The 21,256-nt window shown below is 44.4% G+C and overlaps 1 protein-coding gene across 12 annotated transcripts in view; it reads right to left on the bottom strand.

Moving 5' to 3' along the window:
• Positions 1 to 21,256, bottom strand: part of GREB1 (growth regulating estrogen receptor binding 1) — a 189,449-nt gene that overhangs the window by 13,305 nt on the left and 154,888 nt on the right. For 11 of the 12 annotated variants that reach the window (XR_007519543.1, XM_049902774.1, XM_049902771.1 and 8 more), the window contains 8 exons: positions 18,410 to 19,041; positions 15,920 to 16,022; positions 12,448 to 12,606; positions 11,304 to 11,446; positions 7,685 to 7,846; positions 5,626 to 5,830; positions 5,023 to 5,197; positions 222 to 440 (listed from right to left, as the gene is read on the bottom strand). Coding sequence is in view for 11 of the 12 variants with exons in the window: in XM_049902774.1 (XP_049758731.1) it covers positions 222 to 440; positions 5,023 to 5,197; positions 5,626 to 5,830; positions 7,685 to 7,846; positions 11,304 to 11,446; positions 12,448 to 12,606; positions 15,920 to 16,022; positions 18,410 to 19,041 (1,798 nt within the window). In the remaining variant the exon portion in view is untranslated. Of the gene's footprint in view, positions 1 to 221; positions 441 to 5,022; positions 5,198 to 5,625; positions 5,831 to 7,684; positions 7,847 to 11,303; positions 11,447 to 12,447; positions 12,607 to 15,919; positions 16,023 to 18,409; positions 19,042 to 21,256 lie in introns of those variants that run through there. The other variant, XM_049902782.1, reaches the window with a different exon arrangement.

Here is a 21,256-nt window from a genome sequence, read left to right as displayed (position 1 = left end):
TAAAATTGGACACCACCAAAAAATGGTGAAAGCTGAAAGCAGGGACCAGGCCAACATGCATGGGCGGGAGTCCTCTAGTTGGCACCTGCAGAGCAAAGCTGACGAAGCCATCTGCCCGGCCTAAGGCCTGCTCCTCCTGGAGTGCCCTGGGACCATGAGCGGTGCCGACAGCTGCACTGGGGCGGCCCCCCAACCCTCCACTACAAGGGGCAGGAGCTCACCGATTCTGGTTGTACTGCACGTTCTGGGTCAGATCCACGTTCAGAATGATGAAGTCATGGACGTGGCAGCGGGAGAAGGGCTCGCGCACCTCACTGCTCCTGGTCTTGCTCGACCACTTCCGCATCCCGATCAGGGCATAGTGGGTGATGTCGGGGGACGCCTCGATGTGCTGCATGACGTGCTTCAAGGAGACATGCCTTTCCGACCAGGAAAATTCCCTGCTCAGAAGAGGGAGATGGATATTCCTATGTCGACATTCAAACAACAGCAAGGTTCCCGTACTAGGCCAGCCATGGCATTGGTCGTCCAAATGAACCTCGTGTGCCAACAGAGCTGGTACCACTGAATCCATCACAGCCATCAGCTGTGCTGGGCATGGGTTAAGCACTTCATACTCGTTATCATTTAATTCTCCTAACAATCCTATGACAGAAGCATTATTATCCCATTTTATAAATGAGGAAAATGAGTCTCGGGATACCTCGCCCAAGTTCACTCAACAGAGCTTAGATTTGAAGAGTTCTCTCTGACTCCAAATCCTATGTTCTTTCTCTCATGACAAGCCACTCACATCTCCAGTCTGCCCGACATGAACGTAAACTGGTATAAAAGGAGTTTGGCTTTCCACTGTGAAATCCAAATGAGAAAGTGGGGAAGTAGGAAGACCCTATAATACCACCCTTTCCAGATTGACAGTATTTGAGATACACGAAGATGGTAAGGTTGGCCATAGTGAAACTGACACTTGATGGGCAAGAAGAGAACGGATGAAGGGAGTAACTGCATGGCTGTGAGTAAGGGCCTAGATAAGGGTTCTGTCCACGAGGGCCCAGAGAAGTTGCCCGATTTTTCTGGACCTCAGCTTTATTTTCCTCAACTGAGGTGCTTAAAATAAACTCACTGAGGCACCAGCCAGCTCTGACATTTCAGGACCTTTATTTTATTGTTATAATTAAAAAAAATACTTTATTGTGTTTTCAGTGAAGGTTTACACAGCAGTTTAGGTTTCCATTCAACAGTTTCTATGCAAATTGTTCAGTGATATTGGTTACATTCTGTGGGTAGTAATAGCTGGGCACCATCTAGCTCTTCTGGTCTCAGGGTAGATTAGGCCATGCTTCAGGTAGACTATTTGTCCTGTAGACTAGTTTTTTTCTTTGAGACTTTGGTTTCCTTCTTCCTCTTTTGCTCCAGATGAGTAGAAGCCAATAGTTGTATCTTAAATGGCCACTTGCAAGCTTTTAAGACCCCAGACACTGCTCACCAAACGGGGATGGAGAACATAACTTTATGGACTGTATTATGCCAACTGACCAAGATGTCCTAATCCTTCAAACCCAGAAAACCAATCCCTCAAAGTGTTTGGTTATGTCTAAGAAGTATCTGTAGCTGTCCCCCTTACGCTTTATTATGTATATGAATATATGTGCACATAGTCACAAACATGCATGTACACACATATGCATTAACCTACATATAATATATATACACATATATGTTATGTATATACTCACATACGTGTATCTATACACACACTTGCCCACGCACAGACATATATACCGCACATACATTCTTTGGTTGTTTTGCTGCTGTTGTTCACAATTATATATGCCATAGCCATTACCAACAGGTCCTTTTTTTTGTGTACTTTTTAGTGACATTGTTTACCTTTGTCAAGCTGTGTACACTTCATCTCAAATAACAAGTGTCTACTATCTAGAGAGTGAATCTCCCTTACCCCCCCCATTCCTAGTAACCACTAATGAATATTAGTTTCTGTATATTTAATTGTTTATGTCATTTCATATTTTTTTATTGTGACTGACTTATTTTGCTCAACAAAATGTCCTCCAGGTTCATCCATGTTCCAAGATGTTTCAAGAACTCATCTTTCCTTATTACTGAGCAGCACTCCACTGCACGTATATACCACATTTTACTTATCCATTCATGTGCCGATGGGAGGAGTAGACACCCTTCATTACTCTTCTTTTTCAAATTTTTCTTTGATATCTTCATTTATTAGTTCTTCCAGAAACACTTTAAAATAATTTTGTCATTCCCTCCCCTCCGGTTATTTGCTGACTCAAGGGGAAAAACTCATACCTTTACAATAGAAGAAGCAGTGATCACTATCTTATCCATCAAACTAATTGCAGGGCAGCCTGAATTATCTGCCTCTGCATGTAATACAATATGGATGACATTCCAGGACTTTAAATGCTGCGTTAAAGGCAGAATACAGAGTTCAGTTCTCTTCTTTGCTCTACTGTCAAAACAGCCCTTAGCCAAAGTCTAGCCCCTGGAATAGTGCCAGGACTGAACATTGACAGCAAGTGTAGCAAGATGGTGAAGTGAGTGGACGCTCCTGTTTACTCCCCCAGCAACTAAGCCACTGAACAACAAATAAAAACAAGCACAGACTTCAGATGGACAGGCGACACAGAGGAAAACAGCTGGCTCCCTGCCCACAGTGGGACACAGTGGGAGAGCCTACGCAGGGGCACGCATGAGGGAAAGACAGAGATCTCCCCACCGTCACCACAGGAAATTCAAGCCCCACCACTTATGTCAGCATCTATGACCAGCTAAACCACTCCCCACCCTGTGCATGTGTACTGAATTCTAGAGATCAAGCATCCAGACCACCTGAATCAGCGCTGAAAAAACCTAAGGATAAGAGTGCCGTTGGGTCAACTCTGACTCATAGCAACCCTGTGGGGCGTGGTGAAGCTGCTCTGTGGGGTTCCTAGGGCTGGAGTCTTTGCAAAGGCAGGCTACTGCACCTTTCTGCCATGGAGCAGCTGGTGGGTGTGAGCCCTGGCCTTTCGGCGGGTAGTTGGGCACTTGGCTGCTGTGCCGCCTGGGTGCCCAATCAGAAAATTTCCCCATAAAAATCAGAGTCCAAAATTTTAAGTAAAAAAAAAAATAACAAAATGGCCCAAGTTCAACAACAAAAAATAGACACAAAGTCACAAGAGAAGAAAGGCCAATCAAAAGCAAAATGAAGAACAGGAAATTTCTGCTACAGAGGCCAGATTAATGGAAAGAACTGAAAATTTTCAGACTGTGGTGCTAAATATGTTTAAAGAAAACAAAAAGCACACAGAAGACAAACTAGTGGAGATCAGGAAACAAATGGAGGAACAAAATGAGAGACTCAACACGGAAATTGAAAACATCAAAAAAAAAAAGAGAATTATTTAAACTGAAGAATAAAGCAACTGAATAAAAAAAAGCAAAAGAAATACTTAACACAGAGTTGAACAGAGAGCAGATAGAATAAATTAACTAGAAGACAAAATAATTGAATTTATCAAGTTTCCAGAGAAACAAGAAAAAAGAACAACAAAAAAAAGTAAACAAACCCAAACAGAAATACGGGATTCAACTAAGAAATCTAACATTAGAATTTTTGGAATCCCAAAACACCATGACAACAATAAAGGCATAAAAACAATTTTCTAAGAGATAAAAAAAAAAAAAATTTTAGCCAGCAAGAATTTCCCAGACCTGAACAGCGAACAAAGCCCGCAAATACAAGAAGCTGTGGAAACCCTGGTGGCATAGTGGTTAAGTGCTACGGCTGCTTATCAAGAGGTCGGCAGTTGGAATCTGCCGGGTGCTCCTTGGAAACTCTATCGGGCAGTTCTACTCTGTCCTATAGGGTCACTTTGAGTCGGAATCGACTCGATGGCAGTGGGTTTGGTTTTTTTTTTGGTTTACACAAACCCCAATTAGAAGAAACACAAAAAGATCAATTCTGTACCATATCCTAATACAATTTTTGAAAACCAAAGACAAGGAGAGAATTCTGAAAGCAGCAAGAAAAAACTTAATATACCAAGAGTCTTTCATAAGAATCAGTGTGGATTTCTCCCCAGAAACTAGTCTAGAGGCCAAAAGACAATGCGGCAACATATGTGAAAAAACAAAACCAAAAAATCCACTGCCGTTGAGTCGATTCTGACTCATAGCGACCCTACAGGACAGGGTAGAATTGTCCCATAGGGTTTCCAAGGAGCAGATGATGGATGTGAAACTTTTAGTTAGCAGTTGAGCTCTTAACCACTGCACCACTGGACTCTCCATAGGGTTTAAGGGGCCAATTTTTCAAAAGTAGATTAGCAGGCCTTCCTTCCAAGGTGCCTACAGGTGGATGAGAACTGCCAACCTTCCAGTTAGCAGCTGAGTGTGCTAACCACCCGCGCCATCCAGTGATTGCTGCATAGGGATTAGTAACCGTTCTAAAGATGAGGAATCCAAAAAGATCTAGAACCCGAAACGATTAAGTTATTTGCCTAACATCACACAGAAAATAAAAAGTAACGTGTTAGAAGTCAGGCTGGTGGGATGGTGGTAGTGGCTAGAAGGCAATGGGAAGGAAATTTCTGGGGAGTTTCCAGTAATGTTTTGTTTCTTGATATGGGAGTTGGTTAAATGGGTATAGTCAGTTTCCATATATGAATTTTTTTCTTTTTTGAATATATATGTACTATATTTTTTTTTATACTGAATATATATTCTGTGATTTTCTGTATATATAATAAAAATTTTTTAAAAATAAAAATAAAGCTGAGCTCGGAATATGAGTCCACTTCTGCCACATTCAGAGCTCTGTCCTCCATATACGATCCTTCTGAGGTATACTCTGTAGTCTTTAAAGAAAAAAAAAAAAAAAAAACTTTTTTTTTTTTTTTGAGAATTCCCCATTAAAAACAGAGTGTACTCATTTTTCCTTATTTGTATCTAAAAGTAAGAGAAACAAGGTGGTGGCAACAGAATTACAGGCTACTTTACCTGCTTCTTTCCCCGGCATAGTCAACATCCACCATGTTCCACATAACACAGGAGTCATCAGAAATCACAATGAAAGGCCAGATGTCCTGCGGCTTGATCCCAAGCTCCTCCTGCCGGTTCCGCTCCAGCTCCAGGTTATGATAGGAGAGCTCTTTGATTAGGAAATGAGCCGCACCTGAAATGGGCAAAATGACTCCAGACTCAGGTCTGTCCTACATCAACATCAACACAGGACATACCTGTGGTTAGAACAGTTAATCAAGGCTCCATCCCAAGACAAACCAGCTCCCAACTTTCCTAATATGCATCACTCTTCCACTGACTATTGGCCACTGACTTGGGAGAGAAAATCACAGGAAGGAAAAATCTCCAATCTGCACACACGTTTGTTTTTCTTACCTTTTCTAACAACCGAAAGCATGAATTAAGTTAATCATCAAGCGTTGGAAAAAGACTACTCATTAAAAAATCAAATAAGCCAAATAGCTTTAATAGTCAAAAAGCAAACACCTTGATGTAAAACGTTTAGCTCTTGCCTTCTTAGAATATTCTCTTAAGTCTTCACGCACAGAAATTCTACTGATTACTCTGAAAAATACCTACCAACTCCAGCACTGTTGAAGATACTGGGGAGTACCAGCATGATGTGGTTGGGCCAGTATTTCTTGTAAATAGCCATCTCATACTCCTTGACAACCAGGACATGCAAGTGACTGGCACCATCCATTGCATGATACAGATTAAAGAGTCCGTGTTCATGACGGCCAGTTGTTGGAGTAAATGTTGGGCTTTTTATATATTCGTGACTCTGTAAAGCATAGACATAATGAGATAGATGGATTGTTTATAAAAATAGCCACAATTATTCCCTTTCCTTTGAAATTCGACTTTGCAGCTCCTTCCACCAAAAGATGGAGTCTATTTCCACACTCTTTGAATCTGGGTTAGCCTTGTGACTTGCTTTTACCAATAAAATGCAGCAATGATGAGTACCAGTTCTTAGCCTAGCTTCAGGAGGATGGACACATTGCCCTGTCTCTCAGAGCCCTCCTCGGCCACCACATGAACAAGTTGGGGCTAGGCTTCTGGAGGCTGAGAGACCACATGGCCACATGGGCCAGAGATGAGCCATCCCCCTGGAGGCCACTCTAGACTAGCCAGCCCCCAGCGGACCTGCTAGCTAACCCCAGACACATGAGTGAGCACAGCCGAGCCCAGCAGAACCATCCAGCTGAGCCTACCCAAAAGTGCTGACCCACAGAATCCTAAACTAAACAAATGCTTGTTTAGAGATGGTTGTTATGCAATAAACACTAACTGGCATACATCAATTTACCAAATTCATTACACTTTCATAATAGATTCTGATATTGAGCTCTCAGTACTCACTACCCCTGTATAACTTAAATCCTCCATATACCATCAACATAAGGCATCTCCCAACCACTGAAGCATGTAGCCTAGCCATTTATACATTCAGGCTGTGATAGCCTTTCTGTAAATAACAGGTTTCTTCAATGCTTTTTCCTCAACAAGACATTCTCTGGCAGAGCTAGGTCTTCTGCTGTCTCTGAATTCCTCAAAGCACCTGCTACAGAAGTGTGCACACAGCTGGTGCTCATAACCCATTCTGACTGGATGGCTGGAAGACTGAGTGGAGTAACGGATAAATCCTTACTGCTATGCCTCATGCACAGGAGTTTCACTAAAACATCCCCCGCTTCAGCCCACGGGGTATGAGACCACCTTCTAAGAGAGGCCTCTTTGGTACTTTACAAATGTTCTCATTGCTTGATAATAGCCTGCTGGGTCTGAAAGGCTAGGCTCAACTCTACAGAAGCCTGGCATTCTGAAGAAGGAAAGAATGGTTTGTGCTGACTGGGGCTGATTAAAGATAAAGTTTACTCTGAGGTTATCAGGCTGGGATCGTCCAGCCAAGCAACCCTACGGAGTGTTTCTTTTGAGATGAATGCTGGTCACAGAGACAATGGATTATTAAGAACAATCTCCTCAAAAGGTATAGGAATTTATCTTTTAGGATGTATACTTAAATATTTGTGGATGAAATGTTATTATATTTAGGATTTACTTCAAAATAACACAGAAAGAAGGAAGAGGATTTAAAGAGATGAAACGAGGCTGGCCATGAACTTGTAATTGTTGAAGCTGGGTAGCATGTACTGAGGGTTTCATTACAACATCCTATCTACCTCTGCCTGTTTAAAACTTTCCACAACAGAGATCAATAAAGAAATGATAATGAAAGGGGATGAAGATCTATTTGGCACAGTTACCTTCCAGGGACTGTGCTTGTGCCTCACGGAAGTTATTCCAAACAATGCTTACACAAAGCTTTTGCAAGAGTTATCAGTCCCAAGTTTACAGCTGAGGAAACTCAGGCTCAGAGATACTAAGTGACAAGTTCAAAGCAATACAACTAGTAAATGGTAGAGGAAGACTTAAACTTGAATCTGAGTGACTCCAAAGCCCATGGGCTACACACTAAAAAAACCTCCTCCAAATTCAATTAACATCAATTTCTCCACTCTCCTCCACAGGCCTCTGAACGAGAGAATCTTTTCTCATTAGGCAACTACTGTCTCTAGGTCCCCGACCCATCAAAGCCACCGTGATCGAACCCACTGGAACTCACGGCCGGTACCTTGTCTGTGACGAGGGGCAGCCGCATGCTCTCCAGCTGGCCTCCAGGCTGGCTGAAGACGAAGTGGTGCTCCTTGGACTTGGGGATGATGAAATGGAGCTGGATTTCTTCTCCTAGCATGGAGTAAGAGAAGGCAAAGGCGTGCAGGGCGGACTCATAGAGCTGAGGTGCGAGGGGGAAAGGACAGAGCTTATCATCAGAGTCCGGCTTTACGTCTCAGAAGAACCCAGGCCCATTCGTGGCCATGACTACACAGAGGTCACTGCCAGCTCTGCCCCACAGCACGAGAAACCCACAGACTGATATTGGTACAAAGTGTAGACACCCAGATTGTGGTACTAGGCAACCATACCCCAGGCACACACACACTCAGCTAGAGCCCACTCCAGTCCTTAATTCTCCTAACACTTCACCCAATTATGTCACCTCAGACACTAAACCTTCTAGACTCTGGATTCAACTCGCAGGTGTGCTGGGTTAACAAAAGCCTTCGGGCTACAAATCTCATTTTAATTCTAAGAAATATATTTTCTCCATCATAGGTATCATGCGTAATAGCCGTATTAACAGTAATAATTGCATATACCAGGGTCACTGTGAGTCGGAATCGACTGGAAGGCAACAGGTTTGGGTTTTTTGGGTACATTTCTATAACACCTACTATGTGCCAGGCACCATTCTATCCTGTTTGCATTATAATGAAAACTCACAATCATCCTAGGAAACAGGTACTATTATCATCCTCATTTTATGGCTGTGGAAACTGAAGTACAGGGGCCTTGGGCTCACTCCTGTCCCCACGTCTATTCCCACCTCTAATCACTTCTTCCAAAAATGCTGGTGAACCTCAACTCACCTGACTCCCCCATAAAGCCATATCTGTGCAAGTGCCGCTCTCTGGTGTGACCCCCTGCCCTGCTTTCCAGAGCAAGGCTTATGCCTCCTGCAAGCCTCAGCTCAGGCAGTGACACAGGAAGCCTTCCCCGACCCTCACCCTCCTCTACCGTGAGAACCCTTCCTCCAGACTCACCACTAATATGTGCTGTGCCCTCCTGAGAATCCACTGACGTCTGGAAAGGGAGGAGGCAACCAGTCACATCAGCTTTAAGCTACTACTGTGGCTCCACTGGAAACCCTGAGAGCATAGTGGTTAAGTGCTACAGCTGATAACCAAAGGGTCGGCAGTTCGAATCTACCAGGCACTCCTTGGAAGCCTTATGGGGCAGTTCTACACTGTCCTATAGGCTCACTATGAGTCAGAATTGACTCGACGGCAATGGATTTTTTGGTTTGGTGGCTCCATTAGACCCACGGTGTGCTCAGGGAGCCAAGATGAGGGTGAAATCGATTATGATTCAGAAGGAGGGTGGGCAGAGGCACGACTGAGGAGGTTTCATAAAATACGTGACTTGGGAGCCTTGAGAGATGATGAAGTAAAAGAGAACAGAATGAGCAAAGGCCAGAGGTAAGAAAATGGCCATCAAGGAGATCATGAGTGTCCATCACATGGCCTGGTTTGGGGTCCTCTCCCCATGCCAGACACACTCCTTGTCAGCTGTGGCACCCAGACCTGAGCACACCCTTGCACACAGACCAGGGTGGCCCAGCCAGCCAGGCCCAGGGTCACTCTCCTTCCCTCTCCTGATGCCTGGTTCTTCTATTCACAAAAAGCCTGAGATCATGGCCGACTCGTCTGTTAAGCGTCACCAACACACAGCTACACTTACGGAAATGACAAGTGACTAAAGCTCTTGAGTCCTTTTCATTTGTTTCAATTTCAAAATTAAGAAAATGGTTTCACGTTTTTTTTTTTTTTTTTTCCTACCTTGACATAAAAACCTCATCTCCAAGAAAAACATGCCAAAATGTTACAAGAGTTTGTCTGGGCAAATGGGACTTGATTGTTTCTATGCTCTAAAAAATGATTCATAATGTATTTTCTAATTTCTTCTACAATAAAATTGCGTACTTAAAAAAAATAGTACAAAAAGAAGACAGGAGCTGCAGGTAGCTAAGCTCAGGCTCAGGGCAGACTTGGGGACATTAAGGCTGCCGTCCCTCTGTGAAAGGAAAGAGAGGGTGAAGCAGCACTCTTGCTGCCAAGTCCTTTCTGGAAGAAGCCAAGGACATGAATTATCCTGCACACCTCTGCTCCCTGTCCAGGTATCTGCCTTCCTCCCGTCATCCCAGCTGTCTACTTCCTCCTCCTTTTCCCCTGCTTGAGTCTGAAATGAAAAGAAATGCTAAATGTAACATACCACCTTCTGCCTGTTTATAAATAATCAGCCTCACAGGCCCTCCCTAAACCTCCACGTAGTTACTAAAGAGACTATTCAAAAATGCTGCTTTGCCCACACCAGGCCCATACTTACAGTTCTCACTGAGAAAGTTCACATTTCTTCCCATGGCACTCAAGGCTTAAGACTACCCACTCCCTAGCACTTCTGAAAGCACGCAGCTGCCAACTGAAAGGTTAGAGGTTAGAGAACATCCAGAGGTGCCTTGGAAGAAGGGTCTGATAATCTCCTTCCAAAAAATCAGCCATTAAGAGCCGCTCTATTCTGACATCCATGGAGTCACCACAAGTTGAGTTAACCTGACAGCAAATGGCACTGTTAGCACTTTATATCCCAGCAATACCCAACTAAAATCACTTCTAACTGCCCCAAGACTCCACGTCTCCCCTCTATGGCACGTGCTGCCTTGGCTGATTGGCAACGTTGATTCTTCACAATCCTCTCCTCTGCTGCTCCCCAAGATAGTGTCTTCATTTAGAAACTGGGGATACTACTATTGCTTCATGGTTTTGTGTGTGTGTGTGTGTGTGAGAGAGAGAGAGAGAGAAAGAGAGATGAGTAAGAACTAGACATGACAGTTTCCTAACCAGTGCACCTTAAATGGATTACAGGTGTGGCTTGAACACAAACCTCATCAGGAGACCAGCCAGAGTCTTAGACAGCCAGAGCCCTGGGTCAGTAGCCACTGGCTGTAAGCAGCCTTATCCTGTGTCTAGGATAAATAACACTTTCTATCGCACAAAAAGGCTGGGAAGCACTGACATATATAAAGGTGCCTGACACTGCCTGGCACGTAAAAGGTACTCAATAAATGCCAAGCTTCTCTCCTTATCTATCATTTTCTAGGCCTCAGCCATGCTCTCTTCTGGCCTGCCTCACATTGTTCTAAAATTCTGCTTATATGTACATCTCCTTCCCTAGACTGTGAGCCCTGAATATGGCACCAAGGTTTACTCATCTCTGTGTACCAGTGCCTGGGACATAATAAACACTCAGTAAGTTTCCAATGAACTGAACGAATTTTTGAAATTGCTAGGACATCAAGAAGAGTCAGGGCATCTACAGTCAGTTAACTCTGCCACTGATAAATGCATACCTCCAGAAGAATCACTGTAGTCATGAGGGCAATAATTTCTTAAGTTACTGAAGGGAACCAAGGATGGAAACAGATCAGGAAGCAAGGGCTTCCAGAACTTTCCATCTCCCACTCTGGAATGAAAAAATAAGAACTGGGGAAGTAAATGGTATGTGGAAACATGAAACACACACAGAGAGACGCTGGAAGTGCCACTTGATGCTGGGCTCTAGTGCCCGTGGCCTACCTGGTAGCGAGGGTGGAAGCCCATGTACTGGTGGCACTGCTCACAGTGGTGGTACGTGTTATAGGCTGCGTACTTGGATAGTCTCATCCGTGCCGTCTGACGCCGCAAGTAAAGGTCTTCCGGCTTCCGCGCCATCCCCCTGTCTGCACAAAATTTCCCAGCAGTGTTAACGGGCAACAGGATGCAAAACAAATATTTTATCCCCTGCTTGCTCAAACTGAAATTCGTTACAGTGCTAAAAATAGTCCATCAATAAAAGGGTTTTGTGTGATCAACTCGGATTGTCTCACCGATCTGGGACCTGGGGTCACCTAGCTGGTAAAAGCAGACAACTATGTCTCAAGGTAGTAAGCTAAGAAAGGAACTATGTTCATATAGCAAAGCAAATGCTTCTCATTTGTTGATCTAAGAATGTTTCATAGACACATATGAAAGGATCTGCTACATGACAATTTAAATGGATTGCCAACCGTAATGCAGATGAATTGCTCCCACTGTTTTGAAATGACTCAGCAGAATTAAGAATTTAACACTAAACCTTAAAGACTGGTCTATATGAAGGACCCTTCAGTGAGAGTCATCTATCCTTACAGCAGTGAAGTTCAAATTACTGGTCTGAAATGGAGGTTGGCAAGTATTTTTCTCACATTGCATTGATCAAACTTTCCTATTTAATACTTATGATCGCAGTGGCCAGAAATAACTGATGTTTCTTGACGGTGATCCTGAAACACTGCAGGATTATAAATAATACTGTGAAAATCAGTGATTCCTGAAGAAGAGAGAGAATGAGGGACCAAGAGAGGAGAGAGACATGTCATTTTGTTATGATAATTCAAAATTCATAAATAAGCATACATGTCTTTTATCCTCTATTAGCCAGAACCCTCGAAAATTCTGACCATGACAGATTATCAACAGTGTCTTTGTAATTGTTCAGCATCTACTGAGGAGTGAGTCTTCCTCTCATAGGTTTTATGATGGTCCCTTCCTAGTACATTGAGTTGGCCATCTCAATTCCATACTGGGCCTTGCTGGTTAATTAGCCATCACCAGATAAATTTATCACTAGCAAAATTCAGTTCATTCCTTTAAGAGGGTACTCCCATGTACTTTGGAAGGAGGTGAGGCAAGAAAGTCTCACCTTCATTCTTTATGCTTTGATGGTGTGAACAGATCAGACTGGCATCCTCATACTTTGGGTCGTGAATAATGTAGTCAAAGGGCATCTTCTTAAACAGCTCCAGGTCTGGCCAGGGGTCACTGAGCTGGAGATAATGCCAATCTGATTCTTCTTTGAGGTCTACAAGATTGATAGAAACACAGACATGTGACAAAAAATAAGTGAGAGTGGCTTATTTTAAATGTGCACAAGAATGATGCCTGGAATGGAATTGCTAGTGAGTCTATGGGTTACCCAGACTCCCTCGTGTCTTGAAGACTCCTGGTACATGTCCCATGCTCCAGAAAAGGAGCATTCAGAGCATTCTCCACTCAGAGGAGCAGCCTTAGACTCCATCTCTGTGGGAATGGATCTGCTCCTCTGTCCTTCATACTAACGTCCTCCCAGAGGACTCTCCAGTCTGGCCTAGCCCAACTGTCTTAGTCATCCAGTACTGCTCCAACTGCTCTAACAGAAATACCACAAGTGGATGGCTTTAACAAATAGAAATTTATTTTCTCAGTCTAGTAGGTAAGAAGTCCAAATTTCAGGGTGTCAGCTCCAGGGGAAAGCTTTCTCTGTCAGCTGTGGAGGAAGGTCCTTGTCATCAGTCTTCCCATAGTCTAGAAGCTTCTCTGCACAGGAACCTCAGGTCCAAAGGACTCGCTCTGTTTCCCGTGATGCTTTCTTGGTGGTATGAGGTCCCCTACTCTCTGCTTGCTTCCCTTTTATCTCTTGTAAAATAAAAGGTGGTGCAGGCCACACCCCAGGGAAACTCCCTTTACATTGGATCAGGGTATTACATCCCTAGTCTTGCCTCATTAACCACAGACAGAGATTAGGATTTATAATACATAGGAAAATTATATCAATCACAAAATGGAGGACAACCACACAATGCTGGGAATCATGGCCTAACCAAGTCGACACATATTTTTGGGAGACATAATTCAACCCACGACACCAACACACCTAACCTGTGCTCCGTATTTCTCCCTAGTACAGCACTCAAATATAAGACACTTGTTCCCACCACTGGTTCTTATTTGCATCTGAACCAAACACCTTTTCCTTCTTGCCTCTATATATCTAAATGGTACCCAGCCAATGTAGCCGAACCTGTATCACCCTCCCTCCAAAAAGCCTTTTCTGAGAGTCCAAGCCCATTGATCTCTCCCCTTCCCGGCGGCAACAGCACTCACAGCCCAAAGCACATTTTTACATTTGCCATGTATCATCTTACATTCTGACTAGTACAGTCTATGGTGCTCAGTAAATATTTGTTGACAAAAGGTAAAAAAAATCCAGTTGGTCCAACTCAATAAATTATATATATGTGTGTGTGTATGTATACACACACACACACATATAGAACCTACTATACTGTATACAAAGAAAAGCCTGGCAATCTACTCCCCAAAATTGGTCAGTGAAAACCCTAGGGATCACATGGCCTGATCTGCAACTGCTCATGGGGATAGCACAGGACTGGGCAGCGTTTTGTTCCGTTGTGCATGGGGTTGTTATGAGTCAGGATCGACTCGAGGGCGGCTAACAACAATATCGTATTGTATACGTGGGCAGAATCCATGTCTATAAGAAGAAAAAAGAGAGAAAGGAATGTTTATTGTGTGCTAATAGGTGCTTGGTACTTCCTGCGTGTAACATCATTTAATCTTCAAAAACAGGCATGATCCCTACTTTACAAAAAATAAAAACAAAGTGATAAGAGAGTATTTAAGAGAATGGGTTTTGAAGTTTAACAAACTGAGTTTAAATCCCATCTTTATCATTGGTATGGTGAACAAAGAGAGGAGAAAGAAACTCAACGGACCTGCTAGATTTTCATCTCAAAAGCAGTTCCTAACTGTGGGAACGTCAGAACTTAGATGAAGAGCCTATGGTTTTCTTCAAAGGAGAGACCAGGTTCTGGAGGAGGTTTCTTGGTTCCAACTTTTCGCCAAGGGAAAACTCCAGTCCACTCAAGAGCACCTAAAGTATCATTCAGACACCAGTGTCGTTTCCCAGCGCCCTTTCTCTACCACACAGACAGGACCGCTTCAACAAAATTTTATTCCCAAAGTGAAAGCTTCATTTGCCAGACCAAGTCTATGAGCCACCAGGAGAGGGATATGGAGAAGATGGAGGTGTCTTAAAATTAGCACAAAACAGCTGTTCAGAGTCACTTCATTAGGGTAGGTTCTGTTCAGTGAATAAGGAGAAAACGATTTTTCCTATATACCACGTATTTCTGTTTTGTTCCAAGATACTGATGTGTGTGCTCAGCTGCCTGGGTGGGAAATAAATTCCAAAGAGGAAGTAACCTCTCCTGATGGGTAACTCCATTTGCTAGAAGCAACAGTCAGATATAGTTTAATTCTAGCTCCACTGCCTCCCAGCTGGGCTCCTGAGCATATTACTTATCAGGAATATACCTATCTCATGGTGAGGCACAGAAAATTAAATTTGGTAATTTATGTAATGTTTCTAGTACAGTGCTTGACATATGGAAAGTACTGTTATGGATTGAATTGCGTCCCCCCAAAATATGTGTCAACTTGGCTAGGCCATGATTCTTAGTATTATGCAATTATCCTCCATTTTGTGATCTGATGTAATTATTCTCCATTTTGTGATCTGGTGTAATTATCCTAAATGTAAATTTTAACCTCTATGATGTTAATGGAAACCCCGGTGGTATAGTGGTTAAGTGCTACAGCTGCTAACCTAAAGGTCGTCAGTTCAAATCCGCCAGGTGCTCCTTGGAAACTCTATGGGGCAGTTGTACTCTGTCTTATAGGGTCGCTATGAGTCAGAATCAACTCAACGGCAATGGGTTTTATGATGTTAATAAGTCACGATTAGAGACAATTATGTTAATGAGGCAAGACACAACCTACAGGATTAGGCTGTACCTTGAGTCAATTTCTTTTGAGATATACAAGAGATTAAACAAGTGAGCAGAGGCCGAGGGACCTCATACCACCAAGAGAGAAGAGTCGGGAACAGAACGTATCCTTTGGACCCGGAGCCCTTGTGCTGAGAACCTCCTAGACCTAGGGGATGATGGATGCCAAGACAAATGGAGATCTCCAAGGAATCCTGGGCCCACAGATACTGAAAGGAGGCAAGGATCTTCCCCTAGAGGTGATAGAGAAAGTGAGTCTTCGCCTAGCGCTGGCACCCTGAATTTGGGCTTCTAGCCTCCTAAACTCTGAGAGAGCAGATTTCTGTTTGTTAAAGCCATCCACTTGTGGTATTTCTGTTATGGTACCATTAGATAACTAAGACAGGTAGTCTAATATTAGTACTATGAGTACTATTCTGATATTGAGCAAAATGACTAAAAGAAAAAGATAAAAGCTCCCCATGAGGCCCTTGGGACGATCACTAATCTAAGAATTCCTTCTGGAAACTGAAAGATACAAAATCACTTTTGTGACAGAGAACTTACTAGTATTGATCTCTTCTTCATCATAAACATCTACTTCAGTAAGCCGAATGAGCATTCTTGATAAAATACTGAGGAACTGCAGGTAGGCACCTGTCTTCCCAATCTGTAAGGACATTAAAAGAAGAACTAACAGTTAGCAAGCCCTTGTTCACATACCAGGCACTATCTGAAACATCTGACTCATGCCATCTATCTCATTTAAAGATCTCATCTAGTTAAAACAAGACCACAGCAGATGCAAAGACATCTGAGGGAACGTGTGGCCCGAAGAAAACATGGCAAGCTCAAGGATGTGTTCCCAAGAGGAGGAAGGCTGCCTGCTCATAAATCATTGCAAATGGCTAAAATCCAGCCACATTTTTTAAGGTGTTAGGAAATAGGGTTTCATCACAAGTTTAAGACAGGCTGCTTTTTAAAAACATGGACTTATAGGACAGAATAATGTCTTAAAAGAGTCTTACAGACTTGCAAAATCATTATTCTTTTATTAATTGATATGTCTATAGTAAGATAACAAAAGTCATCATAAAATAACAAAAGTCATCTCACCTCCTAAGTCCAAGAAAAGGAAGAAAATTATTTTTCTCTTCTTCCTGTATCAGTAGAGTCCCTAGCTCCCTCAGCCCAGCACCAGGCTAGTACGCTGTATTATCTGTCTCAGTTAGTTACATTTGTTTAAAGAGGCATCTGTGGACTAGCCTAGAACCCTCTCCCCCTCCTCTGATAACATTACTCTAGGAATGCGCTTTCCGAGTTTGTGGTCCAATGCCTGGTTCACAGTAAGAATTCGACAAATGTTAATGAATAAAAATAACTAACTTTAAAAAGGAAAATATAAAACCCAGCCACAGGAAGCTTCAGAGAAAACAGGTGCAACATATAAAACAGACAAAAGATTAAAACCTGTAATAGCTAAAGAGCTTCTACAAATCAACAAGAGGTCACCAATGACCAATAAATATATAAAAATATGTTCAACCTTATAAATAGGACTATATTACTTTTCACCTATCCAACTGGCAAAAATTTTAAAGTGATAACATCCAATAATGTGAAGGCATAGGGAACTTAAGATTCCTGTTTAAAAAGCATTTTTTTTCTAATTTTGAAAAAAATTACAAATCATAGAAGTTCATTTTACAAGTTCAAGCAATTACAGCTGGATAACAAAGAAGAAAGTTATACTCCTTCTCCTTGCCTCCCCAAATCTCACTCCCCTCCCCGGTAACGATTTAGCAGCTACCCTGTCGGAGACTTTGGAGGCACTGCCACACACATACAAACATGTTGATTTTTGTTTTCCTTCTAATTGATATTACACTCTATATACTATTCGACAACTTGATTTTTATCTTAGAGAAATTTCAGTGCCTGAACATAGAAATAAATCTACCTTGAACTTTCTATGACCAAGTTCCCTGATGCAGTCGTGGCTGGAGTTAGGAAATTTATCAATTTACCAATGAATTGTTAATTGTTTCTTATTTTGTTCTTTCTCTCTTATAAGAAATAGTATAACAAACACCCTTACACATACGCATTTTTGTGCAAGTGGATTTTATTTCTTGGGATAAATTCCTCGAAATAAACTTGCTCTGTCAAAGGCTGGCACATTTTAAATTGTGACAGTGATGGTATGGATGCTTATGCCAGCAACGAACATTTATTGCATACTCTCTACGGGTGAGGCGATACTCTAGGTTGGCTACAATTATCCATTCATTCAATTCTCACCTTTCTACAATACAGGTGCTATCATTTTCCTCGTTCTAAGATGAAGACACTGAGGCACAGAGATGGTTAGTCACTTTCCCAGGGTGTCAGAGAATGAGTCAAAATTCAAACCCAAGCAGCCCAAGCCCACAGCCTACCTCCTAACCACTGCACTGTTCGGCCAAACCATCTTCCAAAGAGTCAATCCCAGTCTACATTCCTCCTTCTCCTCACACACTCATGACACTTGACATTCGCATCCTTTTAGATTTTTGCCATTTGATAGGTGAAAATGATCTTTCAATGTTAGGGAACCTATGGGTTGGGGGAGGGCTGGGACAGGGAAACAGGCCCCCCACCTCCAAAGCCTTGCAGTGCAGAATTGGGGAGTTCGGTTTCTGAGGGTTAGTGTGAGTCAAACCACAGGATTGCTGTGAAGACCAAATGAGATGGTGTGGGAAGTGCTGATATAGCCTGGAGAAGTAGCACCCACAGAGACGCCTCCTTTCACCCCCCATGTTATACAGACAAGAGAGGAAACTGAGGTCAGACAATGGAGGTCACCCAGTCAGTGGGCGGCAGGCCAGGTCCTGGCCTCCAGCCTCTGACCGCCCATCCACTAGAGGGCCATAAGAGATTGTACCATGTGCAAGGCAAAATGCGAGTAAGGGGATATTTTCAGCTCCACCCCTGCCCCTTCAGGGCACGAATACTGAGACACCACTGAGTCGAGTCTGAGCGTGCGTGGAGCAGCTGTAGCACTGGCAGCAGACACACCTGAGGGGGCCCGCTGAGCAGCAGCCTCCGGGGGTGGAAGCTGTCCACACGGCCCTCGGAGCGGTTGCTGTAGTCCATGTGGCTGGGTCGGGGCACTGTCCACTGCCGGTAGTAGAGGGACTGCTCTGTGGACGTCATCATCTTGCTGAGCAGGGGGCGGAAGGAGCTGGCCCACATGACCGAGTGGGAGGGCAGGAGCGAGGCAGCCTTGGGCAGGCCGCTGCTGTCAGTGGACGTGACCATGTCATACACCAGCTTGGGCAGGAAGACGATGGGTGGCTGCCTGCAGGCCTTGGTCATAGAGCACTGGGGAGCCTGCAGGACGAACGGGCCAGATGTGGGCACTGTGGAGGAGGAGAAGGAGCCCGAGGAGGAGGAGAGCTGGGAGGACGACGAGGCCACTGACACCTGGATGCTCCTCTGGCTGGTCTTGAGGCAGGAGTCAGGCTGAGGTGCCAGCCCAGGGCTGTACCTGCTGACGACCGACTGTGACCCCTGACTCACCCTGAGTCTCTGCCTGTCACCTGGGGCTGTGACCTCTTCTGAAGGGCCACAGGGCTGTGGCGATCTGGCCTGCTCTCCCAGTGAGGGCCCCACCAGCTGTGCCGAAGACTCACCACACAAAGCCGAGCCTGAGGAGAGATGGACCTGGTCAGTGACGCCCTACGAATAACCGGTCACAAAACTTGCAGGTTACTCCTGTTTCTGCAGTACAAATTACCTTTACTTGCATACTGCTGGAGCCCCGGTGGCACAGTGGTTAAGAGCTTCCCTGCTAACCAAAAGGTTGGCAGTTTGAATCCAACAGCCACTCCTTGGAACTCTATGGGGCAGTTCTTCTCTGTCCTATAGGGTTGCTGTGAGTTTGAATCAACTCAACGGCAATAGGTTTGGTTTAGCTTATTACTGGGAATTTTTGTTAATGAAATTCTATCTCTGGTTAAATATAAACTCATTTCTCCTCATAACAAAGCCAAGGTCTACAGAGAAGAGCCAGTGCCACACACATGGCATGACTTTGTCCCACACCACCCCACCTCCATCCACGGCATCACAGTCTCTGTCCTCTCCTCTCCAGTCCCACTACCACTGACATGGTCGGGCTCTGAGCTGCTCACCTTCAGTGTTCTACCAACACTCATACCTCTGGGCACACTGTTCCCTGGAACACCCTCCTCCTTCTTCACTTCATGGAGAGCGAAACTCACCTTCTGCACCGGCACAGTAGGGGCTATAGTTCCAACACACAGTGAAACTCACAAGACACAATAGGCTTTAATATAATGGTACGTTTACTTAGGCGTCCCTGGGCAGTGCAAATGCATGCTGCTGACCAAAATGCTAGCTGTTAGAGTCCACTCAGAGGTGTCGCAGAAGAAAGGCCTGGTGGTCTACTTCTATTTATAGCCATTAAATACCCTGTGGAGCAGAGTTCTTCTCTCACACACATGGGGTTGCCATGACTCGGGATCCACTCAACAGCAACTGGTTTTTGTTTAAATATTTACTTTTTGAATATCTGTTTGAATATTTATAGAAGAACTCACGGTAGGAAATGCAGCGTGTGCACTGGGAGGTCCAGTGGCTACAGAAGTACAGAGTTTCTCCTGCCCCCTCGCCCACATGGAACGTGTTTGGTGCTGCAGATGAGAACCCAAGTTCGTGTGGGTCACCTTGACACAGAGAAGCAACAGCCCTGGTTTCCATCTTTTATATCACTCTATCGTGTAACGCCCTATGCCTGCAGGCCAACTCTGAGCAATTCCACAGATCTATGGTTTCACAGAAAACAGGGCAGGCACAATATCTCACTTTTATCTTAACTATATTTTCCAAGGAGACAGCACTGTGAGAAGACAGACTGCAAGGTCAGCTGGAGCCTGACATCCCCTCTGCCCAGCCCTTCCCTGGGATGCCTTCCGTCCCCCAGCAGTGCTTGGTTCAGCCTTCTGCATCCCACATGTCACACCACGTGGGCAGCTTGTGAATCAGAGTCTCCCCGACGGGATCCTGAGCTCCCCAGCAAGGGCTGCCTCACTCATCTCTTCATCCTGCATCTAGTGCTCAGGTAAGGACTGCTGATGAAGGAAGGGAGGGGCAGAGGGAGAAAATGCACTATTCGTCTTGTCCCCCTCAGCTTAGGGCTGATTCCAGTTGAAAGGCATCTCCCTCGGGCAAGGTGCCTAGAGTGATCAGCTCAGTGTAAACAGAGTTGCTGAAGAACAGGGCTGGGGAGGCTGCGAGGAGCCCAGGCATCTAACCTGCGGGTGGAAGGAGTTGGGGAGGACGTTTACAGATGGGCATGGCATGAAAAAGAGGCATGAGATTCAACGAGCAGATAAAGGGTCCTTTTCAATCACTTGCCCAGGTTGGTGAGGGCCAGCCTAGCAGCACCCTGAGGACACAGATCCACACTGAACATTTCTAACCATCCACCCTCTAGGCCTTAGTTGGTTTGTCCCTGGTTCAATCCACAGAGATTGTAGGTCTATAATAGAGATGGAGCCCAGGTTCCAGCCCCGGTCCTGATCCTGACTCCTGTGTGACTGGACCAAGTCTCACCTGTCCCTGGACCTGTCTCCTCATCCCTGAGATGTGGATATTGGATCCGAGGCTATGAGAGCCATCTCCAGGCAGAGGTCCCTAAGACCTCTCTAACAAACCCTCACTAAAAAAGTCATCTCACCTGACTGCAGCCTGGATGCTCCATTTCTCCTGAAGCCACAGTACACACTAGAATGCTCCCCAGAAGCCCGCTGAACAGATGTCAGGCAGGGGACAGGGAAAAACAAAGCACCATGACTCTCTGCCCTGAGTGACCCAGATTCACTCACCCATTTGCCAGCT

The sequence above is a fragment of the Elephas maximus genome, chromosome 12, assembly GCF_024166365.1.
Source record: "Elephas maximus indicus isolate mEleMax1 chromosome 12, mEleMax1 primary haplotype, whole genome shotgun sequence".
NCBI lineage: Eukaryota > Metazoa > Chordata > Mammalia > Proboscidea > Elephantidae > Elephas > Elephas maximus.
This window is presented reverse-complemented; position numbering and strand designations above follow the sequence as displayed.